We start from the raw sequence: 22,528 nt of genomic DNA on the forward strand, positions 1-22,528 counted from the left end.
AAAAAAAAAAAAAAAAAAAAAATGATGTTTAGCCTGCTTCAAAGTTTGATGATATAAAAGTTAGTAAGCTACAGGAATCAGATATTTGGGATGGTAAGAGCAACCTTAGATTACAAAAGGCCAGCTGCTTCACTGCACAGATGAGAAAATAAGGAAGAGAGAAATTAGGTAGCCCCAGTTTGAGGTAAGTATGACTAGAACTTGAATGTACTGATTCTCAATTAATACTTTCTGCGTCTCTCTCCTAAACCCACAAGGAAGAAAATGTATTAACGTTACCTTTTATAACAATAACTCAAAGAATTTTTATTCCCAAACAGAAATTTAGCAGAAGTTTAATCCCACATTTTTTAATACTATAGCAACACAGATTTTTAAAAATTGAAATTGGAAGAAGCATTTATTATAATTTATTATAATTCCAGAGAATGGCTTACTGAACCTAAACAAGCATTAAATCAAGAAAATTCATCAAACAGATGATAATGCTACATTATTAAATAATATTTTGTTACTTGTCATCAAGCCAACAACATAATATAATGGTAAATACTACAATTTTCATTCTAGGAGAAACATCCAGTTTTGGGGGGGGGGTTTTCATAGCAGATATTTTACTCTGTCAACCAAGTAATATCTACAGTGGCCCTTTCTCTCCCTACCCAGAGCTAAGTGTAGTATAAAGACTATGCTTAAAACCACCAAGCTTTGGGTTATTCACAGACTCAGCCAAACGTCATTGAGTTGAGGCTGCTCCGTTTTAACCAACCATGCTGGGCATCCACATTGTTGTCCATATGGTACTATAACATGGCATTGTTCTGGCCACCAATGCCTCACTCTCAACACCCTAAAAGTGAAGGAGAAAACAAAAAGACAGAACTGTTCAAATGGGCAAAAGCCCAATTCAGTCCATTCTTTAGTGTTTCTCTTTATAGAGAGAAATATATAAGACTGAGGAGGTATTCAAATTCACAATTTTAGACTCAACAAGGGCATTATAGATACCATTTAATGGAAAAAAAATATCTCGGACAATCAAGTATTTCATAGATATGTTCTTAGCTTTGAAAAAAATTATGATAGAAAAAGAAAAAGGAATAGAATTCTGAGGGAATTATCCCTATAATAAAAGCATTTCATTTTACAAAAGGATACACAACAGGTTCTTTTAAATCATGTTATACACTATAGAATACCACAGAAGAAAAAGATGTATGTACAACATGTTAGAAGAGTACTGAATGTGAGTCTTACCAGTGAGAACAGTATTGATTCATTCAAGTTATGTTGATTCAGGCCCTTGATGGATGCTGAGATGAAAGGCCACAGGTTGGATGCCGGTATATGTCATTTAGGTTTAAGGAGAAAAACATGCAGAGCTTATAATTCTGGATACAAATATACACTTGAATTTTCAGAGACTCAAGAGAATCTGAATGGTTAAAGACAGAACTGTCACAACTATAGCAAGAAACAAAGTGGACACCCTTCAAAAAGTCAGTAGCACTTGTGGTATAGGGACCCTATAGAATTATATTATTCTGAACATTAATGATAAACTTTCACTTTCCACGTAAGCCATTAGATCACCTCTATCTGAATCAATGGTCTGAAAGAAACTGACCAACTCTTTACATATCAGTAGGAGGACATTTGTTGTGACTGATAGATGCAAGCAGCTGACCCCTTTGTATAAACTCTAAGTCATGGGATTATGCAAAGGAAGAAAAAAAAATGCTCAGGAAGAGGAAAAATGAACTTCTAGTTTTCAATTATTACATCAGTTTTAATTTTTTTTTAAAGCAGAGAAAGTCTAAGTACAAAGCTGTCTCTATTCTCTAATTTTATTTTTCTCCCATCTGTTGAACAGCCTGGAATCAGCTTTCCGCATACAGGTTATTACTTGACATGCTTTTGTTTCCCAAAACATAAGATTACATATCTCTTTCAAATGCATCAGCTAGCTAAAAGTGATCCCAGCCAGAATTTATCAGTCAGAAATGATCAGATACCATTTGGCAACTGTGTGGATCTCCTACTATGTGTCAATACAGAGCAACCTGCTCCTGAGAGACTGTTTTTGGAGAGATTGCAAGGTTAGATATGAGCTCCTATTTTCTGTAAGTAAACATCTGCTCTAGATACAACTCTAAACCAGCAAACACACCCACTTTTTCACAGTAAGTCTTGGTGCTAGATAGGACCAATGAGATATCTATGCTAGATTCAAATTATTTTAATATAGGTCTTTAAATCCATTCCCCGTAACATCAATCTGCATGTGAATAGCTCACTTAGTTTTAAGCAACAATATTGCCATTGAAAAATGCACCTTCCTTAAACAAAAGATACTTTTTGTTCCTATGAAGCTTTGTCTGTTGCCATTTCTAGCAACACATGACACAAAAGACAAATTCTGCCATCCTCAACAGTGGTTTTAGACAAACAGAAACAGCAAACAAAATAACAGCAAAAGCTTAAGAAACAAAACCAAGGTGAGTTGGGGGCGGGGGAAGAGATGGAGTGGAAGTAAGAAATGAAGTCTAAACTCTACTCTGTGATCTAAGAAATCCAGCCTTAACTGATGAAGAGGGGTGGGGCGGTGGGGCGGTGGGGCGGGGGAGCAAGAGGTGGCGATGTTTTCAGTTGAGAAAAAGAAGTGAGTGGTGCTGTCCCGGTTTTGTTTCAACAACACCGAGAGAATGATGGGAGGCAAAATCTAGTTGAGTGACTAAGACTGATTCAGTGAGAGTAACACAAGTTTGTTGGAGACGGTGGAACTACCCAGCTGAATCCGAGATATATACAAACGGTATGCCAATTCTTTAAAATTTTTTAAAATGCGTTCTGGTACCAAAATTAAAAATGTATAGTTATTCGCAGGAAACATCTATCAACTTAATATCATCATTCTGCAGGCTGTGCACCCGTCTTGTCATATCCTCTTTTAAAGAAACCGCTAACGGTCTAGAGTGCTGGAAACCTACAAACTATTCTCATCTATTTCCCAGGACAGTGGGCCTAATACTCAGTATCACTTATGGAACCCAAATAGCGGCCAGAAGCTAAGGAGTCCCTGGCGAATTCGTGAAGCAGTGTGGATAATCCGTGTGCCGGGGTAGAAGGATTGGAAATGTGCGCGGTTCCTCTGCTCTCCCGGCCGCGCGTCCGGAACGTTCCTGGCTGTCAGGTGGGTGGCTGCGAGCCTCGGAGGCGAAGCCCTGCCTAGCAGCGCGGCGTGACCGCGGAGTGGAGAGGGACAACCCCCCAGAGTGCGGCGCGTCCCACGGCTAGTCGCCGCTCACCTTTGTTCGCCTGCCCTCACTACCAGGAGGAGAGAGCGGGCCAAGGAAGAGTGCGGGGGCAACCCCAAGGCTCCGCGGCCCCTCCCGGGCGCCCGGAGGAAATCCGTAGGCAAGCCAGACCCTCTCGGGCTCGTAGAACTGCAGCTGGACGGAGGGGTCGGCAACCCCTTTCCAAACACAAAGGTTGGGAGGCGTGAGCGCGAGCGCTGGGGTGCGGGTGCGTGCGCCAGAGAGCACGCGAGTGTGCGTGTACGCGCGAGGGTGTGCGTGTGTGTGTGCGCGCGTGTGAGTTTAGGGGGAGGGGAGGAGCGCTCCAGCCCTTCTTACCTCTCGAAGAGGAGCCGCACCATGAAGATGCAGAAGGCCAGCGGGAAGGCGAGATAGAGGTCCTCGGCCTGCGGGAAAGTGGCTTCCTCCGTGTTCTTCAGGTCCGCCCAGGTGACATTGTGCGGAAGCCAAAACCTCTCGTTCCAGAACCAGGCTAAGATCCCTGCCATCTTGCTTTGTCCGCTGCCGTCCTGGCTCCCGCGACCCGCCAAGCTCTCTGCCGCGCAGGGCGCCCAGAGATGCGCGCGCGGCTGGCCCGAGTCTGTGCCACCGGCGCCTCCTCCTCCTCCGCGACCGCTGCTCTCGAAGGCTCGCGGCGAGCCCCGGTCTCTCCTCCCTCTGGCCGCGCTGGAGAAAGGAGCCGCCTCGCCCGTCACATGGCAGCCCGGACCGCACGCCCTGATTGGCTCGTCCTCGCGTCAAGCAGAGTGGCACACGCGGCCAGCTCGCCCACACCCGGAGGGCAGGGCGCAGCCGCTGCGCCCTAGGCGCAGGGGCACCACTCTGGAGAGTCCTGCTCGGCCCTGGACTCAGTGTGTTCTTGCTCTGTGCTTAGGAAAGCGACATGGGGCCGGCCCCCTACATCCGCTGCAGCTCCCGGCTTGCCCGCACATGCTCAGAACGCCGGCTTCTGCCCCACTGGAGTTTCAGGGGTCTCCGTCCGCTTCCCGTCCGCCTGAAGACAGTAAAAAGGCAGGTAGGAGCCAGGGCTATCTTCAGAAGCACCCCTGCAATGACAGAAAACGGCAAAAGGAGAAGTAGGGGGCGGAAAGCGCAAAGAAGGAAGAAGTAGAGGAGAAAGAGTCATTCACTTCAGCGCTTGGAGAGACAGAGTGAAAATCAGAAACTGGGGGCAGGATGGTTTGGCAAAAGCCATCTGCCTCTAACCCACGCTCATATTTCCCCCATCTCTGACCTTCCGGCCTCCTTAGCCACCAAAGCCAGATCCCCCAGGGAACAAAGCCCTCTCATTTATGAAGTGGTAGGAGAAATTAGGCATTCAATTACTATTTGATGTTGATGTTGATGATGATGATAATCGATGATGATGATGATGATGATGATGATGGTGGTGGTGATGATGATGATAGCAACTGCAGCATTCTGTAAAACTTCCCCTATAAACGAACCTCTCAGGAAATGCCACCAGACTGCACTTTGGCTGCACAGATCAGTAGAAAACCTCCACTTTGCTATTTGACAGGCTCATTATTTCTGCTGTTTGAATCTGAAACCTTTAAGGCATTAGGCCTGGAAGGCCTAAGGCAGGCACCTTCACTCCCACAACGCATTTCCTCATTGTTACGGGAACCACGTGTTGATCAGTTCAGTGGCCCATGAAGGCCTGGTTCCCGGCGATATTTTATTTTTCTCACTCATTCATCTTGTGCCTAGTTCTGTCAGTAAGTTTGACTGGTCTTTCCAAGAGGCATATAAACAAGCCCTTACCACACACTTCTTTATTCTTTCTTCACTCTTTCCCTTTAAAGCAAAACTCTAAAGAATTTCCCCTATCTGTTGCTTCCAGTTTCCCTTTTCTCCATTGTCTTTTGAACTTCCATTTGGACATTTGCTGCTCTCTATTGTACTGAACTGCTCAAGGTCAAGAATGATGTCTGTGCCGCTAAACCCAAAGCCCAGTTCACAACACTTCTATCAGTAGCATTTGGCCAAGTTGTTCAGTCACTGCCTCTTAAAACACATTCTTATCTTGCCTTCCAGAAATCACATTCTTCTGGTTTTTCTCCTACCTCATGGCTACTTTCACTGAGTCTCCTTACTGATTAGTCCTAACCTTCCTAAACCTTAAAGTGGGAGTGTCTTAGGAGTCAGTCTTTTGTCAAATCACTTCTATGTTCTAAAGCCCTACTGCCTCTCCATCCCTCCACAAGTGGAAGCCAAAGTCATTTCAATGTTCTGATATGTGGCTCCATATTAACTCTCTGACTCCATCTACTCTCTTCTCTGTCATCTCCCTATCCCTCTTCTTTGGTCACATTGGCTTCTCTGCTCATTCTGGACAATGCCCAGCATGCCTTAGGGCCTTTGCACTTGCTTTTCTCTATCTCTGGAACTTTTCCCCGCTAACTATCCATGTCTGCTCTTTCTAGATGTCACTCCCTCACTGAAGCTTTCCCTGGCCATCCTAGTTAATCTATAACCCTCACTCCCCACCCCTGCTCTTCCTACCCAACTTGCCTCCTTTGTTTTCCTCCAAAGCATTTGTCACCAACACAATATATTTTTTATGTATTTCTTTATTGGTCTCCACACACACACACACACACACACACACACACACACAGAGTAAAATATAAGCTTCAAAAAGTTAGATTTGTGTCTATCACCATTTTATCCCTAGCACTTAAAATAGTGCCCAACACATAGTAGATACTCAATAAGCTATTGAATTAATGAATCACCATTACTCCAACTTCACAAAAATCTTCTCTAGGAGACAAAAAGAAATCTGAATAAATAATTGTGTTAAATGTTTGTATACTCATGTGAAGAATACTGTGGGTATAAAAAAAGGGATTGATCAATTCTGAGGTGAAATAGGAGAAGTGTCCTTAAAATGAGCCTTCATCAGGGAGTAGGTGTCACCATTCCCATGTCACCATGTGGACAGCTGCTCAGTTTACTGATGACCTTCTGGGCCAGCCAGACTCCCTCCATGGCTGCCTCTGGTCCCTCGTGTAACAATCATGTCTGACCTGACAATATCTTGCATTCTCCCCCTAGAACTTCTCTGCTGTCCAGCAAGTCCTGCTGTGTCTCCAAGTACGTGTTAGAGCCTGAACTTTGACCAAGGACAATGGAAGCCATTGGATAAATGTTTGTTCCTTTCCCTGCCGTGCCCATTGGCCACACGTGGTATCGTCAAACAGCCTCTCTAAAAATATCCTGTGGTTCAAAGCAGTTGGCTTATTTCAAAATTGTGGCCAGCTCAATAACTCACTCCCTTATGTTTCTCTCTTTCTTTCTCTGTCTCACTCTCCTTTTCCCTCATTCCTGCTTCCTTAAAATTACACTTTGCTGAAATTGCTCTTTTTTTCTGGAGAAGACAAGCTTGTATTCCTCTCCTGTTCATCAACTTCAAGTAGGTGGTAGATTTCAGGAACATTTTGAAAGATAGGTTTTGTTGGACAGTGGAATGATAATTTACTACTTATCTGTGAATCTTGCGCAAGTCACTTAGTTTCTAAAAGCATTTTAATGCCCTCCAGTGTAAGCTGTGTACCAATAGTTCCTGTCTTGCCTATGTTACTCAACTGTCATGGGGCTCACATAACATAACGTATGGGAAGGGGCATGTAAACTCTTCAACTGTGTAAACATGTACAGTTTAGCAAACCTCTTTAATCTGTCCAACATATCTCCTCCAGACAAGAGCTCCTTCCTACCGCCCTCCATCCAAATGATTAACCCAGAAATACAGTAGAGTAAAATATCCTTCCATATTGGTTCAGGGATGGATCCTGGGCCCAAGATAGCAATTAAAGTTCTTTTTCAAGTACTGGGGCAAAGGTCAAGGCAATATTTCTCTGTATACTTGGACTCTAGGATTTCAACCTCAGAAGCTGTTAGGCCATGCTTCATCATATGGATAGAAAAAGTAGAAGCTAGTCTGCAACAAGAGAGAAGAATAAAGCAGACCTGTAGAATTAAGTAAAGAGACATATTTCCACATGGTACCTGGGGGCCAGCTGCTTTCTCATCCATGAAACAGTCTCATATCTTCATGAAAAATTTCCCTTTTTGGTTGGATAGCTGTTATTTTAATCCAAAAGAACTCTACTATACAAGATATTAAGAGTACATATATTTAAAACTATGCTGACCTCAGCTTGGGCCCTAGCGAAGACTAGTCACAGGAAGGACATACAGAGCATCCTGCCCAAGAAGGCCACTTTATACCTGTGCAGAAAAGACTTCTAATTGTTGCCTCAGGAAACTAAAATACAATTTATTCATCAGACATGTTTGTAGATCAGTGAAAAAGCCAAAAGTTGGCCTGTAAATAGAAGTGATAGGGAGAGAAAAAACGTGAAAAAAGGTTTTTATTGGGGGTGGGGGGTGACATTGCCTACACCATGTGCAGAGTGGGTCCTGAATATGAAACATCATATGAGAATATGCCCTCTTTTTTCCAGCCAACAAAGCTGAGCATTTCTTAGGCACACACACCCAGTCTTAATTCTTATCCATATATTCGAATCCATTTCTTAGATGCAAGGGAACAGCCAGAAGTTTAGTTGAATGTTCACTATGAGTTACATAACACAAATTTATAATACTTGCTCTACAAAAAGAATACAAAGTCTATTTGGGGAGCAGGATGTTCTCATGTGAAAAGCCAGGTAGCAATACACAGCAGCAGCATTCAGGACGGCACTAGACAGTATGTGAGAAGTGCCTGAGTCCTGCAGGTAACAAGGGCTTCCTGCCCAAAGGAGAAAGGAGACATTCTGTGTTGGAGAGGTTAAGGAAATCTTCGAAGAAGAGGCATAAATGGAATCAGACTTTGAAGAATGAGTAGGTTTTGAAAAGGCATGGGCAAAGGAAAAAAGTGAGGAAGATTTGCTGAGGGACAATGAACAAACTGTAGCTGAAAAGCCAGGTTACAAATGGCCTTTAGTGTGAGGCAAAGGAATACGCCTACTTCTTTTCGTGAGAATAGTATTTTATCTATGATAATAGCATATAAATAATTTTATAGTATTGATCCCTGGTACATAACACACTCTCAATTATTCTAGGTTTTAAAAAATATACAAATAAATTTATTTATTGCTTAAAACACAGGACACTGCTAAAAGTAAGCATTCGATTCAAACACTCAATTCATTGATTTTAGAGAAATCTGGTTTTCATTGGAAATAATGTGGAAATATTGTCAAATGTTATTTCTGCAGTCATTTCTCATGAATATATAATCTACTTGCTGTAGTTAACAAAACTGTCTTAAATCTAAGCTTGTTTTTTTCTTCTTAGTCTTTTTGGTTTTCATTTATACAGTATTTAAGAAGAGGGTTGGGCATGAAGTAGGCGGGATTTGTTAGCACAATATGCAGATCACCCATAGAAGTACAAAAAAAACTCAGCATCTCCTGCCATCTGAAGAAAAAGATATGAATATTTAACTCACAGCGATGGCGTTAAACTAAGTGAAGGTGTGTAACCTGGTTGAGAATTAAATATTACTTGTTGGAAGTTCTCCAGCAGAACTGCTCCCTCCCGTGCTCCATGCACAGCCTTTCTCACAACCACGTCATGTATTAGAGGTCTGAAGATCTTTCTCCTCCCTCCTTCACCTTGACAGTTCCTCATTCTGGAAAATCTTTTCTAATCCTGACAACCATCAATTTACTCTTGTATCCCTAGCTAAACCAAATCACTGGCTGGATTTTCTCTTCTCTCTAATAATTGAAATCTATTTCAATGTTAATTTTCCCCCTTGCAATTTTCTTTAACATACTAATGTTATGGCAGCATCCATTAAAATTTTAAGCATGACAAATGTGTGGCAAAGGAAAGTGACAAACAAGCAGACTGTCGAGTTAGGATTATGTTCACCTTTGTTATACGTCTATAACTTCATAGATATGTACAAGTAGGTATAGTCAACCATGATGCATTATCTGTGTGTACTTATAGCTGAGTAGTATTTAAGGGGCAGGGCATCTGAATTATTAGCTAGAAACTCCTGAGTTCTACTTTCTCCTGTGGAAAGGTTTTTATAACCAAAGAGAAACAGAGAACTCAATCAATCATACAGCTAATTTGTGGGAGGAATAAGTAACTTAAAATATTGCTTGAAATTACTGGCTTTGTATAGAAACAGAATTTCAGGGCTGGAAGTAACCTTATATGCTAATGAGTACAATTCACTCTCTGTGCCCATCCAAACTATTATTAAACATCTCTGATGACAGAGAGCTCACTATTTAACTAAGTGGTTCATTCCATTTTGACATATCTATGACTATTAGAAAATTCTTTAATAAAGACATTATCTTGAAGAGCCTTGCAAAATCTCTTTAGGTTTCACATTTGTAAAATAGGGGTAATATTTTATGTTGGCTAGATAGACCTAGAACTCAAGGACAAGATTCATGTCTAGTCATATCACCTCGAATAAAACACAGCACTGTGTATTTGACTAATCACTTCTACAGGAAGGCATTAGGAATACATCTGAGTGAAATTCCGCGTCATCTAGGCATTCCTTGCCTCTCTGAATAACAATAAAAAAGTTTAACTTGCCTACAGAATGATCAACCACTTGCCTAGTGATTTATGGAGAATTCAGTGCTTCTTTCAATTTGGACATAAAAAGTGACCAGAAATCCCTGAAATTGTTTTTAACAGGTAGGCATCACAGGAATTATTTATCAGCTGTGTAGATACAGAAAAAATTAAAATTCTCGAAGTTTAAATCCTACGATATTCATGAATTCCACTGAACACAAGTGACCTTATAGCATACGGTTTCCTAAATAAAATCTAAAACAGGAAGACAAGTAAAGAGCAGAAAGGTCATGTTAGATGTAGAAGCTGGGTGGTTAGCTAGGTACACTCATTGGCTAAATTACTTCATACTATCCAGTAGTTTTAAACGACAAGCAATTCATATTCATGCCACAGCAGGGTTAAGAGTTACCATGGACCATATAGGCCTACTGAGTTGCTTTGAGAAGAATTACAACTGTAACTATCAAATCCAAGATGAATGGCAAGAGTATGCTGTGTTATAAAAAAGTAGCGAATATAAACTCAAAGTCTTTAGGGACCAGACAGGTAACAAATTAAATGGAACAGGCCAGGTAAAAGAAAAAAAGGGTAGATTGGAGATTATACAGGCATTCAGAGTCTCCTTTTCCTTCTCCTTCCCCTTTTATTATAATTTTATTACTAAAACCATGGATGGACAAGTCAAACACATCTCTTGACAGTATTTGCAATCTTTGATTATTCCTTGTCTTCACGCCTATTGGGCTATATTCATTTAGAAGCTCATATTTTAAAGGGAATACATTTTTGTGTGTAAAAAAAAAAAGGAATTTATCCAGAGAATAATAACAATCAGGATGGTGAAGGATTTGGAAATCCTTTTAGTATACATGTTAAATGTACTCACTTTAGAGTTTTTTTTTTTAATGTAGATTTTAAGTACTAGCTTTGCCAATAATAACCTATTTTTCCTTAGAAAAGTTACTCAACCTCTTGAAACCCCAGTTTCTTCACATGTGCAAAAGGAATAATACTAATACTATCTACCGCATGGGATTAAAGTAAGATTTAAATGAGATCATGTGAAGTGTTTAACATTTAAATGGAAGCAGTTAATGTTATTATTATGTATGATAACAATGTGTATAAAATTTCATTTGTTTTAGGGAAGGAAGACCTAGACTCTTTTGAGATAATCTACCTTCTAAGAAAGTTAAGCCTTTCACACCCGATAATGAGTAGACCTTTATTTCTGAGATTAGTAGAATTAGCTTTCACTGAGCAGAAAAAGTGAGGATAATGTAAGGAAGGGAGAGAGGGGGATGGAGGGAAGTGTCCGAAGCTCATAGACTTTGCTGTGTGATTCCTCATGATGTGTTTTGCTGCCAGGCTGCCATAAACATATTAGACACAAACACTGCTTAAAACTAGTGACATATTGTAGAAACTCGCAAAGAGACTAGATTTTGATACAAGCAGCTTATACAAACAAGGAAGCCAGAGGATTGAAACTGAAGAGAATTTGAGAAATTGTGGAGATGGATTTTAAATCTCAGAGGTCAAGAAACTAAAAGTTGAGTCAAGTGTAGGAGCAGGTATAGTCCTCAAGGACAGCTATATTCCCATCACCATGGGAACAGTGCAGAAACTAGAGAGAAAAGATCTTTGGGAGACGTGATATGTGTGTTCCAATATTGGAAGGGTTGTCAGGTGGAGGTGATTTGACTTCATCTGTGTGGATCCAAAGGGCAGAATTTGGGACATTGACTGAAATACCTATAAGACTAATTTTATCTCCATAGAAGAAATGTGCAAAGCCGGCTAACAATGAACAAGCAGCTTCATCAAGCAGTGAACATCATATCAGGGGAAGTGTTCAGGCAGAGGTCTACCTGTCAGAAATGTTGGAAAAAGCATTCCAACATTGGAAGTTGATGTCTTCTAAGTTCTCTTTAATATTTTGGAGTTAACGCAAAACACTGTGGAGAGAAGGGCAAAGATAAAAACAGAATCTGCCTCGCCCTAGGAAGCTGCTCCAGTTGGAAGAAGATACTAGCCAATACACTCATATTTTAGGACTTCTTCGGTCCTAAACTTCTACTCTCTAATAGGGCAGAGAGGGAAAGGAATAAAGAGAAAAAATGGAGACAGAAAGGAAAAAAGCAGGAGGTTATTACTGTCAGACAGAAGCACACTCAAAAGTTACAAAGAGAAATTTAAAGTCCAAAGAAATAAATCATTTCTTGCTTCACCCTGTAACAAATCCTGAAATGTTCAAAGGGACATATTGGAATGTATTGCTCGCTATCTGCAGGATCCCATCAAAAAACAGAATCAAAAGATTTAGGCCACGTGGTTATACTGGCATGCTTGTTAGTTACCAGCTTTCCTCCCTAGCACTTTGAACATTTTTATGTACTGTTTTTAATAGTGGAAAATTAAATATCAGAAATCACTCTGTTATATGCTATTTGAGAACCAATGCTCCCTCGAATGATTGTGTTCTTCCTTTCCCTCATTAGCTGTTCAAGTTTAAGTTTATTCTTGTATGTGGATCCAAGGAGGGTAGAATTTCAAAGGTAACTTTCCCTTGCAATAATTGTTCGTCATTTAGTTTTGCCTTCAGAAGCACATCTAAGGCAAAATTTTCATGCCCAAGTCTAAAATAATCATCACCTGGCAATCATTAACATATATTAAATTAAACTCTATATGCTCATATTTGGAAAGTACACATAATTTTAAAAGACTTACCCCTAAAATTAAAAAAATATATAAATCTACATAATAACCAAACAAATCAATCCTCTTTCATTGTTAAATTAAATTCAGTAAAGCATAGATGCCTAGATAGGAGAATCATATCATAAATATTCCAAGGAATTAATTGATCTCATTTAATTGAATTTGAGACCAATAAACTGTAATATCTTCTGCCACCCTAATTGCATGTGATATTGTAAGCAGTCAACTGCATGTGATAGATGTGTTTAGGCTGAGATGTTTCTATTTGTCTCATTTTTCTTATCTCTAAGTTCAATTAAGCTCTAAAATGCAATTAAAATACATCATAATCAGGATTTAGAAGAAAAGAAACTTTCAAAAATCTGTACGGATGTGGATTATGAGAAGATGTAGTTACTCTGAATGTATTGGCTATGTATTTTTTAGAAGGCCTCTCCAGTGGTTGCCACAGAATTATTAACAAAATCCAGAAGCCCTGAAGCTTCCTAAATGGTTATGAATGATTTGGCTTAAAAGATTTTGTAGTCCTCATTTGCATTGTAAAACAAACTTTGGCTGTAAGCAAGTTTAAGGAGAAGTTTCAGAAGCTTTGACATGGCAAGTTGCCATGAGAGTATTTTTTCCCTGTGGAGAAACAAAACTCAAATGTGCTAATTAAGGGTGCTTAATATCCCTCAAAATTAATTCTTTGTTACCTGCAGTGGTTTAATTATTCCCCTATGGAAAGCACAGAACTGCCTTGCATCTTTAAATAGCAGTAGGCCACTCATTGATAGAATCAACATCCACTTGGAAGGTATTTCTCCTACTCATTGGCTACAGCAGTGGACAAAGAAAGGAAAATTTTAGATGTCACCATAGAGCTGTAAGACAAATTTTCACGGGTGGGTTGCAAAATCAGTTCCGTTGATGTCATCATCCCTCGCATAAAAGGAACCTTTCAGGCAAAAATTATTATAGCAACGAAATGAAGGGTGGGATAGGGTTGTAATTAACACGAGGTAATTCTAGCTCAGCTCTGACCACCAAGAGCGGTCAGCCTGACACTTTCCCCACTAGTAGCTCACCCTGGCCAGAAAAGTAATAATCAAATATCCTTAGAGGATATTGGTTGAACTGAGAGATGACTAACCATACAAAACTGTTTATCTTAAGCAATAGACTTGAGTGCTAACCAGGTAACTATTATTTGTCCTGGAATTCTTCTCGAATCAGGTAGCTGGGACACAATAAAAAGCTCTAAATGTTGGTGTATATCTTGAGCTCAAATGTCACTTTCTCTAGTAACTAACTCTGACGACATGATCTAAAGTTGCTGCACAATCACTCATTAACATCCCCCGTTTTTATTATCTTCACATTACTCAGGGCCATCTGCAATCTTCTAATGGGTTTACTTATATCTTAGTTTGTTACCGTCTTCCTACCTGGAGCATGTGGGCTGTGGGAGGGCAGGGCCCTGGCCATCTTAGCCACTGCTCTACTCCATGAAGAAGCAAAATGCAGGGCTTTTTTTAATGTCAGACTTCTTTCTAACAATCAAAAAAAGATTTATTCTAGAGCCCAAGCTATGAAAGGAGCCGGATATCCTATATAGGCAACTGGAATTCATGTCTTTAATCAGGATAATTGTATGGGGACCCACAGTCATCTGCACACAGAAACCTTCTCACTGTCTACGCAGGAGAGTTTGACCATAAGCAGACAAAACTTAGTCCAAGCTGAGCACTTGACAGGACTTATGATGTTACTCACTTGCCTGGGCTGGAATGTTCTCAGCTCAATCCTCATCTGTGCTGTCTCCACCACATAGATTCTCATTTTTGGTATATTTAACAAGTGCTCATAGATCAACCTTTAAATGCTGTGGAAATGAGAAAATGCTACGGAGCACTTCAGGGAAGATGGGCAGCTCAGTGCTGACAAGAAGACCTAAAATAGGCAGGCCGAAGTGCTGATACATAATTCATGTTAATGTGTACCAGTCATCCAAGCCCTGCAGGTGGTTTTTTTTTTTTTCTATGACTAGGACTGTGGAAACAAGTCAGAGAAAGTCCTTAGCTTCCTTCCCCATAGCCAGGGCCCGAGAGCCGGGAAAGGGTGTCAAGTGCGGCTCTGCTCACTTCAATCCTTTGAGGCTCCCACTGTATTAAAATACATAACAATAAGAAAATGGCTCTACAGAATTACAAAATTGACATTTTAGAAACTTTTCAATTTAAGGTTAACATACAGATGCAGTGCAATGTAATCGTGCCATTATAAGATAATTATAAAATCCATTTAAAAAACAGATTCCTGGAGCACAATAGGTGGCATAGTCTGGCACATACGCTGCAGGCTGATATGGAATGTCTCCTCCTTCTAGAGCTGTCAGTGACCTATATTTGATAAGGTCATATGACTACATTTGAGGAACTTTATACATTTAAGAAGTCTAGGCCAGGTGTCCGGCCTAGCCCCCTACCCATTAGCCCTTGGGCCCACATGTGTCCTGATGTACACATGTCCTGCTGCTGCTTCTCCTCTCCTCTTAACTTTGCTTGAGCCACAGAACCAAGGAGTTTATCCTGCCATCTTGGTGAACAGTTTGCATAGGTGTGCACATGTGTACTATATCATCAATTAATCTTAACTTACTTAAACATACAAACATGGTTTTCTGTGCCTTCTATAATACCACCTTAATTTTGTTTCCAACCAATAAATCTTTTGACCGATGGACTAACTTTCAAGAGAGCTACTCAAAGCAGCTCGTTTGGAATTACACCATTTGTAAAGTATAGTCAGTTTGAAAAAAACTTTCATTGAGGCAAAAAAGCCTGCTTGATCTCCTTGCAAGATCTGATTTCACCTGTTAGAACCTAACAGGAAGCACAGATAGAATGATTTGCTCAAGCTTTTCAAGGGTATAGCCAGGATGAAGAGAAAATGTGGTCATTGCAGACATTGATTTTCCGGACTCTGGACCATTCTCAGAAATGCTAATTAACTAGGACTCAACTCTTCATAGATCTCGGTGAAGAATACCTCTTCTCCTAAGTATCAAAAAGGAATAATAATCATTTAGGAAAACTTCATGCCCTAGGCTTCAAGTAATAGGAATTGATTGCAATTCTTAATGGCTAAAAATAAAAAGATGAACAAATACTATCAAAAAGGCCCAAGTAAAAGGTCATCACTATGAAGTAACTCTCCTCCCATCCCCCATCCCTCATTCTTCCTTAGGTCACCTTTAGCCAAGAGGCAGATTTGCTCTCCTCCTACACACATTCTTTCCCCCTGCAAACCTTCGCCCCCTCTGTCAGTGACTGCCACTTGACTACATTTGGCCTCTGGTTGAGAATCTACACACAAATCTCAGCCTTTCTTTTGCTGCACCATTGGAAAGTATTTAAGTAACATGAGAACCTTCTGAAAGATAAAACCACAAAAATGTAACTCAAGGAAACAAAATAGAACTCTGGGGATGATAGACAAGGCTTCCATGAATTTCCACCCAATGCAAATGGCCTTCCCTTTGGGCTGCCCCAACCAGCTTGACAGTATGCAAGGTGAATACAGAAGACTCATCCACTAGCAATGAGCTCCTGTAGGAGCTGCCCTGTGTCTGAAACACCGACATAATTCTGCCACTCCTCTGTACGAAAGGCTCTGCTTGGCTCTCTTTGTCTGTAGGACAAATCCAGACTCCTTTGTAAGCAAGTAGAGCCCATCACAACTGGCCTCAAACCTCTCTTTCTTAATCCATCGTTGAGGCTCTCACCCAAACCATCTAACTTTGCATCCATCATCTGACAACTCAACTTTCCTCTCTCACACCATGTATTTAATAGGCCTTTCTTCTTTAAATTACTGCCCCTGTTCAGAATGGCTTTCTCTTTCTTCTCTACTCATCAAAATTGGATTTATAAGCTAATTCCCATCTCAGAAATTACCTTCTGGAATTTGTCCGAGATCCCATCAGAGTTCGAATAAATCCCTCTCTACTTGGTGTTACCATAGGACCCCGAGAGCTCTCCCACCAAGCATGTTTTCTTCTCTATTAAACCACTAGCTCCCTCAGTGAAGGGACTAGTTCTTATTTCATCTGATATCCCAGGGCCTAGCATGGATTTCTGTACATGGTGAGTATTTAATAAAGTTTGGTCTAATTGGATTTTAGAAAAACAACTGCTAACAGCTAATTTGGGGTGGGAGACAGTTGATAAGAATAACGTTTTAAGAGTTCAGGAGTAAGAATGCTCAGGTGTAAATCCCAGCTTCACCTCTTACAAGCTATATGGCCTTGGACAACTCACTTAGTAAGATTTCAATACATGCTACTCCTCCCCCTCCAGCCCTTTCTCCTCCCCACCCTGTTCATTATTACTACTGCTCCCACTAACTGCCACTATTACTGTGATCTTAATTCCATGAGGAGAAGGTCCATTGTGGAATGTAAAGCCTTCTGCTACCTATTCCAAAACTGGGCTCTCATTCCTAGGCTACGTTTTAGGAAGAATTTCCCTTCTTGCAAAGAGAACTGTAGCTGTGACCAAAGGTGGCCTCTTTATATCGATGGAGTGAAAGAAGCCTGGGAAAACTTTTTTTCTCAGCTTTGAACAGAAATTTATCTTTGGGTAATTCTTCTTTTGTTTTGGGAAACTGTACCCAGGAGTTCTTTGAGATATGCAAGTGAAAAGTAAATGTTTACCCCTTGTTTTGCCAGAAACCATGAAATCACCAATAATTGGAAGACCCATATTTAGCCCACAAAATCAGAGTTCTTACATATTTGGTATGTAAGTTTTCGTATTATCGAGTTGAGCTTCTTTCTGTAGACTTTGTGCGGTTTTTTTCATGGAAAGGAAAAAGATAAATATTTCAAACCCTTGCAGGAGTGAGGTTGGCGATCCAGGCTGAATTATTGCTTGTTCTGGGATTAGATTAACACTAAGGTTGAGAGTGAGGTAAGGGAACTTGTTTCGCTTTGTTTTATTAGCATCAATAATAGAAAAATGAGAACGATGTGAAGACAACATTGAAGGAATGGCTCTCATGGGATCGTGCCACTCTCTGGGAAAGGAATTGCTGTTTCTCGGACCACAAGACAACGTGTGAGCCAGAGTTGGGACAAGGTCACTGTTTCTAACTCTGTACAAAATCAGCAGCTACTGGAGCTAGAAGACTCAGCCCCCTTGTCAATGATGGTCTCAGAAGTCTCACCATGGGCAGAGGAAACAAAGAAACAAACAAAAAAACATGGTAGCTGTTCCATAGTGGCCTGGAGGGCAGATGGGTTGATGGGCATCTTTAGGAGCCATAGAAATATGGGAAAGAAAGGGAAACATTTCCAGGAAAAGAGTAAGGTGAAAGACTTGCATTATTAGAGGCTCGAGCTTTTGTAACTTGGACTTTAACATTATTGTGACCTCATATTACCATCCCTTGCTCCAGGATTAAGAAATCTCTGCTACACTATTTAAATAAATAAATATATATCTATTTTAAGTAGACTATTTAAAAAAAATTTTTTTAAATTTAAAACTGGAAGGAATTTGGGGTTGGAAATAGAAAAAGCATAGGGACTTTTTAAAAAGAATGGATCCTGGAAACCAGCAGATTTCTGTCTTGGCATTTCTTTTTACTAGTTGTGTGATCACAAGCAATTTATTTACCTTCTTTAAGCCTCTGTTTTTTCATCTACAAAATACAGGTGTGTGGCAGATTATATTTTCCAACAGCCATCCAAAGATGGCTGCACCAATACATATTCCATCCCACATGCTGTTCTCATGAAGTGACATTGACATTCCTTCCTCAAGAGATGTGATCTTTGCATGGAGGGAGTGAGCAGATAAGAAAGCTAAGCTAATCTTCCCTTCAGTCTCAGACCCCGAAGAGCCCTGGACTAAGAGATAGCATGTATAACAGAGACCAGTGTGAAAAGTGGGATGAAAGGAGAGGCACCAACTGAAGATTACTATGAAGACTTTGGCCGTCCCTCCCTCCAATCTTAACACCTTGTAACTGTTTGGGATATATTTATTCACAGGAGGAAAATGGACATTTCTTCACAAAATAAAGTGAAGAAAATATCTGGGCACATCTAGCTACATAGATACTTATGCTCAATAATAAAAACCTTTTCATTTCAGCATTGGAAGTGAAGTAGGGAAAGGATTTGATAAAGGTTGGCTCTAAGTCTGCTTATATAGAAGTACACAGAGCTCCAAGTCAGCCTTCCTATTCACTCTTCCTGTTTACTCTTAAACAGATAATCAAAGAACATAAAGTATTTGAAGACGAATTGCCAAATGAAAGGTTAAGCAAAAGAAAAAACTAAACTTAAAGGGAACAGATATATCAGATAACAAAAAGAAATTTAAAAAACAAAACCCAAACAAAATTCCCTTTAATTAATGTTGTCAGAACTATTTGAGACCATATGACATCTATAAGGAAAGAACAGTTAGAATAAAAATTTATACTCTAAAAATAACCAAGAGCTCAAAATTATGATTGTTGAAATTCAATTCAGAAAAAAATTGAAAATAATGACACAAATGCTAACATTTTGGAAAATTATATAAAGAAATGTTCTCAAAGAGCATAGAGATAGGAAATATAAGAATAAAGGTATTTCTCAATTTTTTAAAAAGTTACAAAAAAAAAGAATAAAAGTAAGAGACATAGAGAATTAATTCAGGACATCAAACATCTTTCAAATTGTAAAAACTTCAAAGAGAAAATTATTTAAAAAATAAAACAAGAACATTTCCCGGAATTAAAGAGGGACGTAAATATTTAAGTGAAAGGACTCATTGAATATTATAAAGGTTGACATAAGAAAGATCAATATGTAAGAAATAATGAGGACATTTTATAAATACCTGGGGCAAGAAATGATCCTAAAAGCTTTTAAAGAAGGAAGAAAGCAAACAAAGGAAATATTAGGTTGCCAACCAAGGAGCAAAATCAAAATAACATCAGACTTTTCATCACTGAAACAAATGCTAGAAGATACAGTGAGCATGGCCTTTAAAAGTTCCGAAGGAAAATTTTGATCTACATTTAATCAATCATCTCATCTATGGGATTTGGGGAGAAAACAGAATAATTTCTACTTGTATAAGTACTGTTTATTTTTACTTCCAGTGAACCATTTCTTGGAGATAAACTCCAGCAGGAAGACATGGACATAAGAAATCATAATAATAACCCAGGTTCCAAATAACAGGAAATATCAACTATACGCAATAGAAAAGGAAATTGGTGGTGGTTAAGAAGTATATCTTCAGAATGAATACCAGACAATAGGCTAAAAGATATAGATGGCTCATATTTCTCCTCACCCAAAGAAATGGAGAAGGAAATATGAGTTATTTCAAGAAATATTAAATAAAATGTACAAGAAAATAATTGTCCCAATATAGAGCAAATTTAAGCATGATGTGATTTTAAGCAATCGACAAAATATATTAAAGATTTCATTTAATATATTTGTTTGAGTGACAATGAAGTTAAAACATTGAGCAATATAGAAAAAGCAATTATCATAGTTATCATAGATCTCTACTTGACCCTGCAATAAACAATATTCACATAATCACAATAATGTAAATATTGTTTATGGTCTTTCAACTTTTACAATTAATGTTTAGATAACCCTCAAATGATTTTATTGATGTTGCAGAACAGAATGTACATATTACTACCAGATGGCTAAACAAAAATTGCTTCTTCTAGTTAAAAGAGAAAGAGAGAAACGGGGAGAGAGAGACACAGAGAGAGATAGATGGGATCTATATTCCTTTCCCTTGAATCTGGGCTGAACTTTGAAATTGCCTCAATCAAAAAAAATGTAGCAGAAGCTATGTGACTTCCAGCTAAGTCACAATAGGCAATAAGGTTCTGCCTGGCATGCTCTCTTGCAAGCCTACTCTCTTCCTCCCTCCCATTCTTCCTCCCTCCCTCCTTCTCTCTCTCTGTCTTTCTGTCTCTCTCTATCTCTATCTCTGTCTCTGTCTCTTTCTGTCTCTCTCTCTCTCTCTTTCTCTCACGTGTGTGTGTGTGTGTGTGTGTGTGTGTGTGTGTGTGTGTGTGTCTTGGGACACTCCATTTGGAACTCAGTCACCATGTTGTGAGGAAGCCCAGGCCACATGTGGCTGTCCCAATCAACACCCCCTTCTAGGCCCCAGCTGACAGTCAGCATTAATTGCTAGACGTATGAGTAAACAAGCCTTCAGATGGTTCCAGGGTCCAGTCTTCAAGTCCTCCAGCTGGCCCCAGACCTCATGGTGTGGAAATAAATCAAACTCACTATATTCTATCTGAATTCCTGACCCATACAAACCATAAGAAATAATAAATCATGTTGTTTTAAACTCCTAAGTTTTGTGGTTAATTTATTATGCAATAATAGATAACTAAAATAAAGGGTAATGGTATGTAACCCATAGTGGTATTATGAGGATTAAAAGAAGTAGCACCATGCTTAGCACAGCAGTGAGTGCTCAATGTGAGATACATTTATTATGACAAAAAAGGCAATTACTAAACAAAACTTTGAGGTGCTCTCAATAGATATCCCTTTCTGGCTCTCTTAACAGATATCCAGGGGAAAAAGAAATAGAAATGTACAAGGAACCCAGTTTAGAAGCAAGAGGTCTCTGGGGTTTGACTCAAATCATGTGTAGATTTTTGTCTTTTCCCGACAAGAGAGGTCTTCTTAAAATTCCTGGAGCCAGAACCTCAGGAAGAGAGAGAGAGTACATTTGTCTGGGCCTCTGTCATATCTGGCGCCCTCGCAATTGTTCGCCCACCACCCTATGGTAAGCAGCAGTCTTTAAGAGAAACTAGCTTCTGTATCTAATTGAAATGAGCTCTCCTGTCAATCACACTCAGAGTAAACTGTCATGTGGTGGACTAATATTAGTTTCTCGGAATATTTCAGTAAGGTATCATCAGACTGTCAGAAAACCCTTCTGTAAGGACTGCTTTAATAGGATCTTGGGGAGATGCCAAGTTTCTCCTGCTTCACTAAGGTAATTGTGACTCCATCATTCTCAGAATTCACTCTATTTTTCATCCACAATTTTGATGAAGATAGATGTGGGCCATTGAATATTTTCCCAAGGCTTCCAGTGACCAAAGATATCAACAAGAAAAGGAAAGGCAATAGTCTTTTTATATTTCTAAATACCTCCCCCCACAAAAGAGAGGTTATAAGGTATTTTAAAGTCAATAAAGGAATAAGAACAGTGAAAATCAACTGGAAAATGTGTTTCTTCTATGTTCCTGAATAAGTATTGTGCAGAATTCAGGATTTACTCAGATTATAAGCAATTATTTTATATGCAATGATTTGAGAAGAGAGGCAAGACTTTAATGGTGGTGTCTCTGGCATAGTAGCTGAGGAAATGGCTTTTAGATTTAATGTCATTTTCACATCCTTTACATAATCCTTTAACCCTGCTGATTGTCCACATACTAGTAAATTTCGATACCATTTATTGACTGCTTTTTCTTGTTCTAAGCACTATATAAATCTGTATGCATTACTTCTTTATAACACTCATCACAATCAAATCTTATGTGACAGGCATCATTAGCTCCTATTTTTTAATGCAGAAAGAGAGTTAGAGAGATCAAACAGCTTTGAAGAAGAGGCACTAAGATGTGATCCAAAGACCATACTTTGCCCAATGCCAGGCATTGCCTCTACTGTTGACCGAGGTCCCTTCTCTACTCAGCATGTGCGAAGGCTACTTCAAGACTCAGCACATTGTCCTCTCCTCTCAGCTTTCTGCTCACCATCTCCTCTTCTGACACCCCCCAACACACAGGAATTACTTTCTCGCTCCTCTCAAAACTTCTCTAGCAGTACTGTCCAATAGAAATAATGCAAGCCACATATATAATTTTAA

At 39.6% G+C, this 22,528-nt stretch overlaps 1 protein-coding gene across 1 annotated transcript in view; it reads right to left on the minus strand.

The window, feature by feature from the left end:
- Window positions 1-3,977, minus strand: part of CERS6 (ceramide synthase 6) — a 272,206-nt gene extending 268,229 nt beyond the window's left edge. The window contains exon 1 of the mRNA XM_011358174.2: window positions 3,636-3,977. Within this exon, the coding sequence (XP_011356476.1) occupies window positions 3,636-3,805 (170 nt within the window). The 5' untranslated portion in view covers window positions 3,806-3,977. The remainder of the gene's footprint in view (window positions 1-3,635) is intronic.
- Between the last annotated feature and the right edge of the window lie 18,551 nt (window positions 3,978-22,528).

The sequence above is a fragment of the Pteropus vampyrus genome, unplaced genomic scaffold (genome assembly GCF_000151845.1).
Source record: "Pteropus vampyrus isolate Shadow unplaced genomic scaffold, Pvam_2.0 Scaffold2, whole genome shotgun sequence".
Lineage (NCBI taxonomy): Eukaryota > Metazoa > Chordata > Mammalia > Chiroptera > Pteropodidae > Pteropus > Pteropus vampyrus.